The 16,319-nt window shown below is 40.2% G+C and overlaps 2 protein-coding genes across 3 annotated transcripts in view; one reads left to right on the forward strand and one right to left on the reverse strand.

Annotated features, from left to right (window-relative positions):
* Window positions 1–53: 53 nt before the first annotated feature.
* LSM1 (LSM1 homolog, mRNA degradation associated) lies at window positions 54–14,715 on the reverse strand. 2 transcript variants are annotated; one of them, XM_074287268.1, is made up of 4 exons: window positions 14,583–14,715; window positions 9,355–9,423; window positions 4,342–4,457; window positions 54–526 (listed from the first exon to the last, which is right to left on the reverse strand). In XM_074287268.1, exons 1-4 carry the CDS (start codon window positions 14,626–14,628, stop codon window positions 356–358), a joined length of 402 nt encoding a protein of 133 aa, XP_074143369.1. In that variant the 5' UTR covers window positions 14,629–14,715; the 3' UTR covers window positions 54–355. The 2 variants fall into 2 exon arrangements, with proteins under 2 accessions (XP_074143369.1, XP_074143370.1); XM_074287269.1 differs by lacking the exon at window positions 9,355–9,423 and having other exon boundaries at window positions 14,583–14,714.
* Window positions 14,716–15,018: 303 nt separating this feature from the next.
* The window catches only part of LOC141554890 (triacylglycerol hydrolase DDHD2-like), a 75,917-nt gene continuing 74,616 nt past the window's right edge, over window positions 15,019–16,319 (forward strand). The window contains exon 1 of the mRNA XM_074287265.1: window positions 15,019–15,503. Coding sequence (XP_074143366.1) covers window positions 15,036–15,503 — 468 coding nt within the window. The 5' untranslated portion in view covers window positions 15,019–15,035. The remainder of the gene's footprint in view (window positions 15,504–16,319) is intronic.

Here is a 16,319-nt window from a genome sequence, read left to right on the forward strand (position 1 = left end):
TGCTCCTTAATCCAATACCTGGTACAGATGTGGGCTTCGATGTGGGGAATAAGTTGGTTTTGAGATTCATATTTTATTTACAAGTGAATAAGTTCCTCTATAAAGCCTAGTGAAAGTAATCTGTTGGCTCCACAGCCATGTGTGAAAAATTCCATGCTCCTTTATACAATGATTCTGTTAAGAAAAAATTAAGGCCACATGATTTCTTCATGGCATAATTGTGAAACTGAATCCAAAATAAAACCATTTTCCAAAACTCTATAGTCTTCAGTTCAATGTAAAGAGTAACCATTGTGTCACTAAAACTCCAGTGACAAATTCTGCTGCTCGGAGTGCAAGTTTCAGAGCAGAACATCTAGTACTCATCCAGAGTATCAGCACGGGGAATAGAGAGGCCCCTTTCCTTGAGAGCTTGGACTTTCAGTTTTTCTGCTTCCTGCTTAGTCTGCTGTTCCACTCTTTGTTCTTCTAGGATTTCCTCAATAGACACTTGCTGAAGGGGAGTATCACTTTCCTTCTCCAGATCCTGGAAAACAATGGTGTTAAAAACATAATTTGAAAGAGAAAGAGGATGAGAATAGGTAGAATAAGTAATCCTAAATGTGGGTAAAGAGGGAGTATAGGCAGAAAGTAGCTCCTAAGAAGGCAGAGAACCTATTTAAAGAGAAAGAAGCCACTGTTATATAATTGCAAAGATGTGAAATAAACCATCTGGTGATAGTGACCTAAAGGTTAATTCCTGAGCAGAGAGAAGGATTTCACCAATACTGGGATACTCTTTAACAGTGAAGATAACAACCCCTTCCCTTATCTTCTCACATCATGTGATGTGTTTTCATGCTTTTTCATAACATCTTTCATAGAACATCTATGAAAGGCACTATGAGCTTTTTCTTCTATCTTTTATTTTCTCCAAGGCAACATTTTACTACTTGAGCTGATAACTGAACCAAATTTTCTGCTAATCTATTTCCTCAAAAATAGCTAGTAGAATACTCTTAAGGAGAAGTCTACTTATACCTAAGTAAGATTGTCCTATTATGGGTTTTAGTAATTTTAATCATTCTGAGATTCTAGTTTTTACAGCTACAAAAGATCACTGCAAGAGGATTGGTCTTAAAAGACATGTGCTTTTGTGGCAATAAGTACTCTGGTTTACTTTCTCTCATCTTAAATATAACGTAGTCCCAATTCCTTTCAGCCTTCCCTTGGGCTAGTTCAGTCACTAGGCATTAGGTATGGAATACAAACTTGTATTTCTTCAGCATGGGAGGTTAAGACTTATCTCTTTTCCTGTTACAGCTATTCATTTTCCTGGGGATGAGCAGTATTTTGGGGCAACTAATAAAGTATCTTGGGACTGGATCATTTCTAAGACTTTTTAGTTTGTACTTTACACAGAACATCTTCTTAGATACCCAAATGTTTTGAGTAAACACAAATACATATATGCATGTTTATAACATGCAAAAACTCATTTCTCTTCCTGCTTAATACCTCAGTTGATATTCACTAAAAAAAAAAAAAAAAAAAAAAAAAAAAAACAACAACAACAAAAAAAAAAAAACTTAAGGGGCAGCTAGGTAGCGCAGTGGATAGAGCACCAGCTCTGAATTCAGGAGGACCAGAGTTCAAATCTGGTCTCAGACACTTAACATTTCCTAGCTGTGTGACCCTGGGCAAGTCACTTAACCCCAGCCTCAGGGGGGAAAAAAAAGGATATTCACTAATATCAAGTGGACTGCTGAAGAAATTATATTTCCATTTGTCAGAGACCTGTATGATTTTTTTTTAAATAAAAAAACTATTGAGGCAGATTTAGTAAATCTTTTGGTTCAAGTCATTTGTATCCATTCAGTCAAATCTATTATATATTAAATATCTTAATAAAGCACATTAATTCATATTGATGGGGAGTGAATGAACACTCTTAAAATTCTGTCCCCTTTGATTCCTGCCTCCCCAGACTCTAGAGAGTCTATGAGAGCATATCCTCCTGACTGGGTCTTTTCTAAGGCAAATCACCTCCAAAGATAGCCAGATCTCCACTCAAATTCAGGCTGAAAAAGCCTTCAAAGCAATTTCATTTGGGAGATCCTGGTCTGATCAGCTCAAACTGCATTCCCTTCCCCTATCTGCTTATATAATAGGTTTCTGTTTACTCATTTCTTTGCAGAAGATTAAAAGTAGCATGCTCTGTCTTTTTGGTATAGCTACAAGGGCCCTGCCAGCTGAGAAGGCATTCTCTTCTCAATGCCGGCCTCCATTTCCCTAAAAGGATTTTGCCACTAAAGAAGTCAGTTTTTCTAGCAAAGCTGACTTCTCATCCAACAATAAACTTCCATTTTTGCCACCTAAAACTTTTTGAGTTCATGAAGAAACTGCGCCTCCGACCAAAAGGGAATTTCCACAACTTTCGGTCACTAGGACCCCATCAGTATTAAGACTTTTTTTAATATGAAAATATGCTTCTTTTTTGTACATTCAGGAAGATTATAGCTTTGGTTTTGGAGGTATTTCCAGTCTAAGGTTGACTATCTTAAACTCCCTCAGTGGTTTGAGGTTTGAGGGTATAATTAGGCTGAATTCTAAATCATTCCTTTTCAAGCCTATAAATTTTCCTAAGCAAATTTAAATTATTATGTATTAGCAATATTTCTCCTTACCTTCCCATTTCTACCTGAGATGCCTTTATATATTTTCTCATGAAAGATCTGATGAATTACTTATGGGGACAGAAACATTAGAATTGTTTCATGTATGTAAAAGATACACAATCTTTTTTCTTCTAAATGTGAGGGGTTTTTGAAGATATGAAGTAAATATATTCTGTATTCTTTTCTTAGTCTGGGGGAAGGACTCAATAAAGTAATAATCTCTTAAGAGACCACTCAGTCGGATAATCTTTTGGGGGAGGGGTCAGCTTATTCTCTCACTGAACATATCTTTCTGTTTGCTAACATGTGATTTCAGAAAAAGAGAGGCACAGTTACTCTGGGTGTTATGCACAATAACTAGATACTAATTTCAGTTACCTCACAGTACTTTGGGGAATGCTATATGTATCAGAGATGGGAATCTGATCTGGAATATGAAAAGAGATTAAGAGAGCAGAAGCTAATTCCATAAATGATCTCACCCCAGGGACATAAGCAAGAAGATATCAAAACATCTATTCTCACTCATATCCAAAAATATTTTTGCTGTACCAGTATGTAAGTATGGCTGAAAACATTGATGTGACCTGTAGCTCTTCCCTACAGCACAGTTTCTCCTTCAGTTACCATCAATGGCAGCTAGATGGGAATGATCATGTTCCTGGCTCCTTATCTGCCCAACATATTTATCTAATCCAATACATTTATGTTGCTGTTCTCTTGCAATCAAAGGCTATATTATTTAAAGTCAAGTGTGGTGTCCTTGAAGAATTTAGTGATTGCTTATTATCATTTGTAAAATCTTCTTGATTTTGCATGTTCTTAACTCTCTTTAGGACTATTACATAAAGTCTTCAAGCAAAAGTTTCTACATAATAACATGACATCATTCTTAATCTTTGTTTCTCATTACAGCATTATTAAAAGCCTGCAGCACATAGATAAGTTAAGGAACTTGACATTTCTCCCATAAAGAAGAGATTATCATTTAGCAAATTTTGTTCTAGACTCATTCTATTTCCTCACATACCCAGAGCATTCTCAGTGCCTGTTCTAATAAATTTACTGCATTTATTTCTATAAAAGCACAGGACAGCATTTCATGACAGGTCAGGTACAATGATGTTTAACTAGAATGTCTAGGTTTAAAGGGGACCTAGAGCTGGTGCAGAGGATAGGCCTGGAGTCAAGAAGACTTAAGTTCAAATCCAGCCTCAGAATCCTACTAGCTATGTGATCCTGGACAAGTCACTTAATCTTGTTTGGTTCAGTTTCCTCATTTGTAGAATAAGTTGGATAAGGAAATAGCAAGTCACTCCAGTATAGTTGCCAAGAAAACTTAAAGTGAGGTCATGAAGTGTTGGACAAAACTAAGCAACTTTGTTTTTAAACAAATTTAAAAGCAATCATCTTGTCAACTGCAAGTTACTGAATCCAATGACTTTATTCTACAAAGTTCCCTTGGATGAAGACCCAGAGAAGTAACTGCCTTGGCCAAAATCACACACTGAGACAGCCACGAGCTGAGCCAGCTCAGTAGCATGAGTGTTCTAGTCACTGTGCCAGGGGCCTTACCAAATGATTCTCTGGTTCTAAGTGAGTTGCTCAAGGAAATAAAGAAGAAAAAAACTTATACATTACTGGAAAGATGTGGCACCCAACTCAACCATAGTTCTTTACTTACTATTTCTCCAAGGAGGACCACATTTTCTCCTCGGACAACAAAAATCCCTCGAGGAATATCGCCATATTTTTTGCCCACATGAATACGTTCCACAGTCTGGTGTAACACTAAATTAGCTGTAAGTATGTCAGGAGAGAGAGGGAAGAGAGATTTAGTTTTAAATTCCTGAGTATAAGTATGCAAAGCCCATTTAGTATATATGTATATTTGAAGGTAAGTCTCTGTTTAAATTAGGAGATTCAAATAACAATGGTATTTCCAGATATGTCCCATGAAAGCATATAGTATTAAAACTTCAATTGAGTTATCAAAATTAGGAAGTAAGCTTTTGGTCTCCAAGGCCTAATAAGTCTCCCTTGAATAAAAGACCTAATACATTTCAGGGAAGCTTCTTAGGATGCTTAGATTAAAAGAACATCCTGTCAGCTGAAGAGAGGGCATGTCCTTAGACCTTGAGAAGACAGAGCCACAGGACCATGGGAAAATATTAATGTACCTCTCCAATGAGATGTCAACTGCTTGAGGGTAGGGATTATTTCATTTTTCTTTGTATCCTCAGTTCCTAGCATAGTATATGCCTAAGATTTAATCAAACTGACATTCATCAAACTTTATTGTTAAATAATTTTCTCACATTAGTAATTTATATTACAATAACTGTGAACAACCCTATCCAGTTGTATTCATTTTGGATTTCTTTGCACCTCATGGGTGGGAATCTCATCATTCTCTAGGATCATATCAGCCTTAATATTCTTACTTTCTCACTACCCTTTGTCACTGATAGGAAGGGCAAGCTACGAATTTCTTCATTTCCTTTTAAGGAGGGAACAGACTATAGAAGTCTATTTTCTACCAGAAAGTCAAGGAAGGGTATACTTGATCACTTCACTATTCCCTCCCTGGCTTTTCTTCTCCTCCTTCTTTTATGAATCTCCCTTCATTAGACTATGCGCTCCTTGAGGGTAAGGGCTGCCTTTCTTTTCTTATCTGTATCCCCACACTTGATATATAGCTGGTGGTTTAATTTTTTTTTTAATTTAATTTTTTAACCTATTGATGTGGTTTTTAGAAGTACTTTTCTATTCAGTTTATTTTTGAACTTGATGAAGTTAATACAACCTTATTCCTTAACTTATAATGGCAAGGCAAAAGGCCATGCTTTCACCTTTGATTCACTTTCATGCCTAACCTTTGATTATTCACTGCATCTCACTACCATCATCAAACAACTGTATGTCACATGGATTATTACTCAAGGAATTGACCTTCATTATTTCACTGTCAGGTGCTATTCAGTTAATTTCATTTCATAACTTTTAATTCATAAAATACTCAGAAAGAAAACTAGATCTTTGATATTAAATGACTTCGAGATACAAATATACCTCTTCTCATATTACTATCCTCTATATACCCTATGCTCCAAGTGGGAAAAATCTACCCCAATCAACTGGGTTCTCATGTACCTCTGAATCTTTGATTCAGTTATTTATTCTCTATGCTTAAATTGCCATAGAATTAAAGATTTGGGATTGGAAGGGATTTTTTAGTCATTCAAGTAAGTAGGCACTGTGCTAAACTCTGGGAATAGAGAAGAGGCAAAAACTGTTTCTACTTTCCAAGAGCTTATATCCTAATGGGAAAGATAAGAAGTCCATCCATACAAGACACAAACAGAGCAGAGCATAGATAATCTGAAAGAAGGCGGCATGAATAGCTGAGGGAAACTGAGAAAGGATTCCTGAGGTAGCTGATAGCAGAATGGATAGAGCACTGGGCCTGGTGTCAGGAAAGACCCAATTTCAAATATGGCCTTACACACCTAGCTGTGTGACCCAATTCAAATCACTTTAGCTCTATCCTTTCAATCACTTCAGTTTCTTCAAAATTGGGATAATAGCACCTACCTCCCAGGTTTACTGTAAGGATCAAATTACAATATTTATAAAGCACTTAACACAGTTCCTAGAACATAACAGGCACTATATAAATGCTTATTCCATTCCCCATCCCTCCTAAAGGTGAAATTTGAGGTTAGTCTTGAAGGAGTTAAAGGAAACTAAAATGGAAGGGGGAGAGCAGAGCATTCCAATATAAGGGACAAACAGTGTCAAAGGCATGGGGACAGAAGATGCAGAAGAACTGCAAGTGGGCTAGTGAAGACAGATCACAAATGTATATCAAACATAAGAAGTATAAGAAGACAAGAAAAGTAGGAAAGAGCCAGATTAAATGGCAAGCTGAGCAGTTATTACATGATCCTGGAGATAGAGAACCAATGGAGCTTAATGAGGAGGGAAGTAACATGGTTATACCTATGATTTAGAAGAATTATCTTGGAACTTGAGTGGAAAATAGCCTGAATGGGAAGAAAATTAAGGCAGGGGAGACCAGTGAGATGGCTATAATAATAGTATAAGCAAAAGGTACTGAAGGCCTGGGATAGTGTTGTAGTTGTGTGAGCAGAGATGGGACTTTGTTGTGAAGATAGACAATGGATAACTTGGACAAATGTACTAAGCAACAATGGGAAGCTGAACAGGACACTGAGGTTGGTAGGATATTTTTGGAAGGGATCTGATAGTAATTAGTAATTAGGAAATCTAGATGAGAGGAAAGTTCAAGGAAAAAAAGAAAGAATGCTATTTTGGATATATGAATTTGAGAAGTCCAAAAGGCATAGTTAAGACTAACTCATAAGATGTACATCTGCACAGATATAGTAACAACTTTTGGGAACTGATGAGATCACCAGGTGAGAAAGTTATAGGGAGAAAAGGACCTCATGCAGAGCCCTGAGGGACATTCAATGTTAGTGGATATAAAAGATAAAACAGTAAAGAAATTCTAGGGAAAAAGAGAATATCAAGGAAAAAGTAATTATTAAAAAACATGGGTACTTCCAAAAGGCCATTAGATTTGGCAATTAAAAGATCACTGGTAACTTTGGGCAAAGCTATTTCAGTTAACTGTTAGGTCAGAAAACAGAGTGCCAAGGGCATAGGAAATTTGACAAGAGAACTGGAGGTATTTATACTACACAGCTGAGGAGATATACAGGACTAGCCCAGTGGGGATGTAACAAGGAAGTTGACAATAGATGTGGAGATATTAAGAGACCAGGGATGACAGTGGAGGCTGTTTGTTGAAGACAGGAAAGGATGGAATCAAGCCTGAATCTGAAGAGGTTAGTTTTAGCAAGTAGGATAACCTTCACCTGGTGGACATAATGAGGGAAGCAGTCTGAATAAAGTCAGATGAGGTGGGGGGAGAAAAGAGAGCATTTAGCAAATGCCTCTATTATTCCAATGAAGTATAAAGCAAGATCTTCAGTTAAGAAGATGAAGGGAGGGAAAATCTTGAGGAGAGGAGGCTTGGAACATCAGCTGTGAAGAGTGGGATAGTGAATTAATTAGGGAAAATTAAACATTTGCATGGCCCAGGTGAAATCAGGTAACAAACTTGTAGTAGATCCAGATCACTGCTTAAGTGAATTCCTTTAGGAAGCATCAAGAGGTATACTAAAGTCTCTAGTATTTGAGGAGAGAAGAACTTCAAAACTTAGGTACTGTGAACTCATTGAACAAGGAAGGATAATGTCTTGGATGTCAAAAGCCATCTTCTGGGTGATAAAAATCTAGATAGTGTGACCCTCAGAGGAGAAGCTAGTTAGTGAAAGTGGTAAGAGGGAAAGCTTGGAAATGGTACTGGTGAACAAGGAGAATTGTGACTCCCCCACTAGGAACAATGAGTGGGTGCAAACATGAGAGAAAGCATACTCTGTGGAGGAAAGATGTGGAAACAAGCCACATCACGGGAGAGAGGGAGAAGTTTAGAAATCAACTAGTTTAGTCCCTTCATCTTACATAAGGAAACTTTGGATTAGAGCAGTGAAGGGATTTGCGTAAGGTCACACAGGTTTCAGGGCCAATGATAAAACTGAAGTCTTCTGTCTTCAAAGTCACCAGTCTTTCTATGCTTCTCTTCACCTGCTAAAATTCCTTACCTAACCTTTGACAGTCTCATTCAAAGGCACTCTTCTTTAAAATGCATTCTTTAATTGCCTTGTTAGATAATAATCTTTCTGCTCAGGCCTTGTCTAGAGTTTTTTTTAAACATCCTGACGCACTTATATGATTGCATGTGAGTTATCTCGGCATCTTATCCCCTTTCTAACTGTGAACTCCAAGGAGCCAAGAAATTACCTACATTTTACCTTCTTAGAACAAGCACAGTGATCCATACACAACTTAAGAAAAGCTTATTATCTGAAAAAAAAAGAGAAAAAAAAAAAAAAGAAAAAGAAAAAAGTTTCCTAATTTTTTTTCTTTGTTAGCAACATTCCAGTCATCAAACTCTATTAGTGCCTATTGTCACAATTTTGTAGTTGAAATTTAATAAATGTTGTATATGCATATGTGGTATTCTAAGCATAAATCTAAGGATCCTAAAAGAAAAAAAAAATTAGAAATAGCATCCCTTGTAAGTGATATGGCCCAGTGTAAGTCACTTAACTCTGATCACCTTACAAAAACAAAAACAAAAAGCCAAACTAAAATAAAAGGAATAGTCCTTAACCCTGTAGGTTTAAAAACAAAGATCTAGACCAGTACATGACTTCCTTCGGGGCAGGATCTGCTTAAGTAGTTATTGCAGCAATACCTACATGCTAATGAACAGCCTCAAATTTGGTATAGGGACTTAAGATATTTAGCTCCACCTAATGGTGAAAGAAAAATTCAGAACTTGGGGAAAATTAATTTTGATAATCAAGCTTGTGTGCCTCCATGTATATGGATAGATCCAAACATATGTTTGGTTTTTTTAAACTTAGTCAAAGAAGAGCAATGCACAAATTGCTGACTTAAAACCATGTTTTGGGGGAGGAGAAGATATTTATAAAACAAAAAGTTATTCATAAAAGGAAATAGTGGAAAGGGTTAAAAACAGAAATTGATGAAAAGCTGTTGCTATAATGAATTTAAGTTCAAGATCCTAACTAATACATACCAAATTGATCAATGCTTCGCAAATAGCCTATAAGAGTCCTACCGTCTCGAAGGAGCACCAAGTGTTTCTCTGAAAAAGAGGATTTTTAAAATGAGGACCAATAGTTCCATAGATCTTGCAGTGGTACAACAGCACATAAATTTAGATGTCCTAAAGTGAGCTCTGAAATGGGTTATATCCTCCTCAGTGTTTTAAGGCTAAGTTCAATTGAGAAGTCGAGTCAGGATGTAGGCATGATAAACTGTCAATGGTATCAAAGCAACATAGTGTAGTAGGAAAAGCAATGTTCTGGCAGTTGGGGATTTAGAAGCTCATTTTAACTATGGCAAAGATTTACTGTGTCCTTATGAAAATCACTTAGGTTTTCTTACCCATAATAAAAGGGTTCTGATCTCAAAGGTACTTTCACTTCTAAAAGGCTAATCTATTCCATTCGAAAAAGATTCACTCAGAACACTTATTATAACAACTCAGAACACCTTTCTATGAAAAGCATGTTCAAGAATTATGGGGGGGGGGGAAAGGAATTCAGGAAATTATCAATTGTTCATATTTTTCTTTTTCTTTCTTTCTTTTTTATTTTTTAAACATTACTTTCATTTCTCACTACATATATCTCTGGTTTTCTTAAAAATGTAAGGTAAAAGAATGACAGAGGCAGGGAGGGTAGCTTAAGGGAGAGAGGTCTGGGTCTGGAGTCAGGAAGACCTGAGTTCAAATTCCTCCTCTGAAACTTAGTATTGGGTGATCCTGGTGAGCCACTTCATCTTTGTTTGCCTTAATGAAAGGGAGAAGGAAATGGCAACCATTCCAGTATCTTGGCCAAGAAAATCCCAGGGTCACAAACATTCAGATACAAATGAGTAACTTAAAAAAAAAAAGAAAAAAAAGAGAGAGAATGAAACTGGTATCCTAAAGTTAAAGCTAAAACTTGAATTTCACAATGATGGGGCAGTTTCTTCTGTAAAATGTGGTGGTTTCACTATAAAATCTCTAAGGGTACTTTTTAAACATTCACACTATCATTCCAAAATGCCCCCCCCCCCTTTTTTTAAAGACCCTCAGGCAACATAAAAATGGACCTGAAGATTGGTTAACAAGACACCATCTGAATTATATAAACTGTGACATTGCTACACCTGTTTAGAACTATGCCTAATTAAATCAACTTTATGACTGAAAAGTTAAAGTGAAAATAAAGCATGAGGAGAAATAAGCATCTAAAATTTTTGAAGAAAAGACTCTAACAGAACTATAATTGGCCTGACTTAGAAAAGCACTGAACTAAGCAAAAACAAAATGAAAAAGGGAACTTAGTTAACAATGGAACCATTTTAAAGCAACAGAAAAAGATGGCATAATTATGAAGTAGACATCAAACGTGATTAAAAGTCTATAACATCTTTAAAAAGGAGCAATGTGGAAACTATCTTCTGGTGTATGTTTCCAGAAAATTATGACATCTAACATTTTATGGTTACAAATGTATTATATTCATGATATTTAATCTTATATTATACTGTTCAATCAAATAACTTGTTTATTAACCCCATTTGATAGATAAGGGAGTTGGCTTTTAGTTCTGTCAAGTGGTTCAGCCAGGTACATATTTAACCAGTTAAATGACTAGACCTGGAATTGGAAATTAGGGGCTGTCTCCAAATCCAGGGTTCCTTTCTTCTAGCAAGCTAACTTGAAAGATTTTTAGAAGTTTTCTTTGGAAAATTTCACTAAAGGTTAGTTATGATTATTCCCCACCAGAATTTTTTTCAAACTACTCATCTCAAATGCAATGGAAGATGGCTACTCTTATTCCTCCTTTAACTATGTTGCATATTTTTCATGAAGTTTTCAAACTTCCCTATTACCATCTCTAACTTCACCTGGTTCTCTTCTGTCTGGGCCTAGTGTTAGTATGCCAATTGGGGGAGGCTATGATCTAAATCCCAATTTGCTAAATCCAATGGCCCTTCCTCAGATTTACTATTTGACTTTTGTCACTGTGGACCAGGGGTGCTCAAACTACAGCCGGAGGGCCAGACGTGGCTGCTGAGGATGTTTATGTGGCCTGCCTGGTTATGGCAAATGGGCTGAGGGGCGGAGACAGTGTGAGTTTTTGTTTTTACTATAGTCCGGCCCTCCAACAATCTGAGGGACAGTGAACTGGCCCCCTATTTAAAAAGTTTGAGGACCACTGCTGTGGACATTCTGCTCTTGGCCCTCTTTGCTGGCTTCCCCTTTGGTCCACTAAATGTGGGTATTCTCCCAAGTTCTGTCCTTGGCCATGTTCTTTGTAGTCTTTCCCTCGAACAACTCATCTGTTTCTTTGGGTCCAATGATCATATTATGCAGATAACTACCAAATCTATATGCTCATCCCTAATCTTGCTCCTGAATTCGTTTGGTGTTACCCAACAATCTGCTACACGGCTTTACTTGGATGCTGCTTGCATATCTCAAAGCAAACATGTCCAAAATAGAACTCATAATTATCCTCAAATCCATCTAGGCAGTAACAAACATTCTGCTAGGTATTCAGGATGCAAGGACATGTTCCTTAAGGAAAGCTTGAAGCAGTTTTGAGGAGATGGGGAAAATGATACATAGAGTGTATGTTAACATAGAAAAAAAAAATATATATATATATATATAAAGTTATATATACAAGGTAATTTGGAGGACAGTGGGTGGTACTAGAAACTGTAGGCAACCAGGAAAGACCTGTATGAAACAGTGCTTGAGTAGAACTTTGAAGAAAGCTAGGGATTCTGAGGGAATGTCTTCTAGGAATAGGGAACAGCCTAACTGAAGACACAGGAGAGGCAGGAAATGGACTAGCATATGAGAAAAGATAAGCAGGTCAGTTTAGCTAGAACATAGTACATATGTGGGAAACAACATTTAATAAATCTGGGAAAAAAAGATGGAGTAAGATAAAAATGAAATACTTTAAATGGCAGGCAGAAGCAATATGGAGCCACTAAAACTTCTTGAGCAGGGACTTAACAGGGAAAGATCTGTATTTTAGGAACACCAATTTGGCAGTTATGTGGAGGTTACAGAGACTAGAGAAAAAAAGACTAATTAAAAATAGTTATTTGGTAATCTAGATCAGAGATGGGGAACATTTAGCCTGCAAGCCACATAAGGCCTGGGAAACAATGTGGTATGGCCTGGCCAAGGCAACTGTAGGCAATGATGAGCTGAAAGCTAGGGATTACTGCTTAAGTTTTTAAGGTGTTAATTTTGTCTGGCTTTTGAATTAAGTTTTAAATATCCAAATGGCCCTTGGCAGAAAAAAAGCTCCCACCCCTGGTCTAGATGAAAGGTGATATGGGCTTGAGTCAGAGGGGTAACTGAGAGAGATCTTAGCAGTAGGATTGATAAAACTTGAAAAGAAGGGAAAGTTAGGAGTTGAGGATGACTCACTGGTTCAAAATTTAGATGAGGAGGATATAGAAATAGAGAAGTTAGCAGAGGTGAGTATGGGAAGGAAAGATAATGAGTTCAGTTTTGGACATGTTGAGTTTGAAATGCTTAAGGGATATCCAGTTGGAAATGTCTAAGAGACAGCTGGTGATGTGGGATTCTGTAAAAACAACTAGGGATGTATTTATAGCTCTGCGAAATATCTGCATAGAAATAACTGAATATATATTGAAAAGCTGATGAGAATACTAAAAGCATACCTAGAGGGTCTAGGATACATTCTATTAGAGGGCAGAATATGGAAGATGATACTGCAAAACAGATGAAATTGACAGACAGACAGGAGAGCAGTGCCATTAAAAACTTATAGAAGAGAGAATCCGGGAAGAGAATGGCCTGTCAAAAGCTACGAACACAGAGAAGAGGCCACTAGATTGGACAATTAAGAGATCACCAACAATAGATCATCACCAACAGGACAGAACTGATTGAGTTATGAAGTAGGAAGCTCCACTGCAAAGGGTTTGTTAAAAAGTGAGGGGAGAAAAGGAGACATGAATATATTCAATTTTTTCCCCTTAGGAATTTGGCTGTGAAAAAGAGTATTTAAGTATGAAATGATAGCATGAAGGGATTCTACCTCTATTTCTCCATTTTATATAGCAGATATGAAGTGCAAACCTAGAGTACCACTAGCCTAACTGGTCCAGTCTGTCCTTTCTCCAATTATCCTCCAACAAAGCTGCCAAATTGATATTCCAGAAGCATATCTCTGAATGTTACACCCCACCCCCACAATGAGACATCTGAGTAGCTCCCTAATGGCCTTTAGCATAAAATACAGAATCCTCAGCCTGACATTTAAGAAGCTCCACGGTCTGGTTTTTAAGGCACTTCCAGTCACATTATTTTTCTTCATGAACGCTATTCCATTCCAACTGGTCCTAAAGCCGTTCCTGTTACACAGCATCCCCTCTTCTATCACTGTAACTTTACATAAGAAATCACACGTCTGGTAGCACCTTCTATTTCAGACTAGGCCTGATCTCTCCTTTCCCTTTCCCTAGTGAAATTACTTTGCTAATTATCTCTCAACCTATTTGGGCTAAGATAAAATTTAGCATATATACTCTGTGATAGCTTCAAGAACCATAAATTCCAGGGATAACTTTTTGGGGTGGAGTGGGTACTGTGGCACTGAAATATTGGCTGAATTGAAATAGGGGCTGGGAGATTGGATAGAAAAATAAACGTTTGCAACAACTTCGAGAACAGAGTGGGCTCCATTCTTCTTGAAAATTATATCATATACCTCGTTTCTGTCAGTTATGTGTCTCCTCACTATGGGCCCATCTCTTGAGCACTTTGCCCAGGGCCTAGGACACGGCTCGCTATTTCTCCAAGTTTCTTGTTTTTAACTATGGGCGCCAGACCATAAAACCGCGCTCCCGTAGTTTAGTAAGGGGTCTTCCCGAGTTGCCATGGCCTACGTGATTCCCCCCTTAGTCCAGGCTTCCGAGGACACGCCACGCAAACGGCAGGGACTCAGAATCAGGAGGGCGGTTTGGGAGCCTCTGAATGACCTCCACTGCCTTCTTCAGATAAACGGGCGAAAAGGGAACACTGTGTGATTGGGAAACGCCGCCTCAACCCCAGGCTGTCCATGCTCAGAGAACGCCCCTCTCCCGAGGGCTGGGCCACGGCCCGGAGTCGCATCCCGACCGCGGCCTCCGCCCTACCCGAGCCTGAGGGAACAAGCGGAACGGCGAAGGAAGGGAACTAGACCGGCGGCCACTCACTGTCAATGTCCTCGATGAGGCTGGCGGTACCCGGCATATAGTTCATCTTGAACTGGGAGGAGGAGCTGAGCTGAGGAGCGGTGAGGAGAGGAGGGGCGAACCAGCCGCGTCCTTCTCCAGCCGCTTCGTCTCCTCCGCAGGGCCGGTACCGGCAGGCCCTCCGCGGCTGAGCCGCGGAGGGGTTACCGGAAGTTCCTCCTAGACCCCGCCCACTTCCGGTATCACGTGGGTTCCCCTTCTAGGAGCGGGTTGTACGGCGCAGGTCCCTAAGGAAAGAGAAAGGAAAGAGATGTAACGTGAACCACGCTAGGTAGTGGAGAACGCGTCTTGTTCCCTTTTAGGCTGAGGAAAAGCTGCGGATCCCGTTTCTCCGCTCCCCATCTCGTTTCACGAAGGTCGGCCCAAACTAGCACAGCTTCACAAACCCTCACCTCTTCGGTCTCATAGGTCGACATGTGGACCATGAGCTGTATTCCCGCGGGGGAGGAGCCGGGGAGGCGATTGGCCGCTTTTGCTCCGCCTCCTTTTCCCAGGCTAGTTCCTCGCATTCTGCGGGCGCCTGCGCAGTGGGCTTGGAGTGGGGGGAGCGGGAAGTGCGGCGGGTTAGCGGAGCCAATGTCTACCCTGAGGAGATCGGGATATGGCCCCAGCGATGGCCCGGGCTACAGCCGCTATTACGGAGCTGGGCCCGGACCCGGACCCAACATTGGAGATGTGCCACCGTCTGGGCCCCCCGCCTCATCGCGGCCCGAGCCGCCTCCCCCTCCGCCTCCTGGGCCCTGGAGGATGCGCGGAGGCGGCCCGGCGGAGGCTGTGTGGCCCGGAGAAGGCAGCGGTGCTTGCGGTGCCTGCGGAGGCGGCGGGGGCTACTACGCCGCTGGAGCTGCTTGGGCAGACCCGTGCCGGGCCGGAGGCCACCAGGTAATCCCGGTGTGGCTCACCCTTGGGGTCACCGGGGTCGTCCGTGCTCCGGGAGGGTTGATGTGGAGGAGACCCCAGGACTGCTCTCCAGGGAGGTGCGGCCCGGGGGTCGCTGTGCGGAGCCGGAGGACGCCGGCATGAGTCACTGTTTGAGGGCTTCTAACGGATCCTAGCTTCATTAGTCTCCTATTCCTGGAAGGTGGGAGGAAAGACAAGATTTGTGGCCTGAGTGGTGATGTTTCACCGAGCAGGGACTGGGGGAAAAGCAGTCTTAAAAAACCCCAGAAATTGTTTATTGCAGCCTTTCACTCTGCACACATTTCTGAGTAACAGTGAGGTTGCCCAGAGGAGGCATCGGAAGGCAGTGAGGAGACGGGGCGGCCTGGAGTGGATCCCAGGCTGTTGCCCACAGGGCTAGTAGATTTTGCTCCCCTTTCCGCCCCCTCCCCCTCGTCTTCCCCCTTCCCTGAAGGCGGTGACGACTCTGTTGGCAGCTTTCGCTCAGCAGCCCCTCCTACATGTTGGGACCTTCGTTTTGGGATCTGAGTCGTTTAATATGCCAACCTGCCACACAGGAGGCTGCCAACTACTTCTTTCTTTATTTTTATTGCTCACCTACTAACCTCAAAGCGTGCCTCTGCTAGTGCATGTTTCTGAGGGGCATCGCTGCAGCATCCCATTTCACTTCCCATTCAGATGTTCATCAGTCAGCTCTGCGATCTCTGTTAGACGGTCTATTTAAGCCCGTCTGCTACTTAGGCAGATAAAAGTCCCATATATTTATTGGCTGGGTCTAGAAATAGCCTAGTGAGAAAA

This window comes from Sminthopsis crassicaudata, chromosome 2 (genome assembly GCF_048593235.1).
Source record: "Sminthopsis crassicaudata isolate SCR6 chromosome 2, ASM4859323v1, whole genome shotgun sequence".
In the NCBI taxonomy this organism is placed as follows: Eukaryota; Metazoa; Chordata; class Mammalia; order Dasyuromorphia; family Dasyuridae; genus Sminthopsis; species Sminthopsis crassicaudata.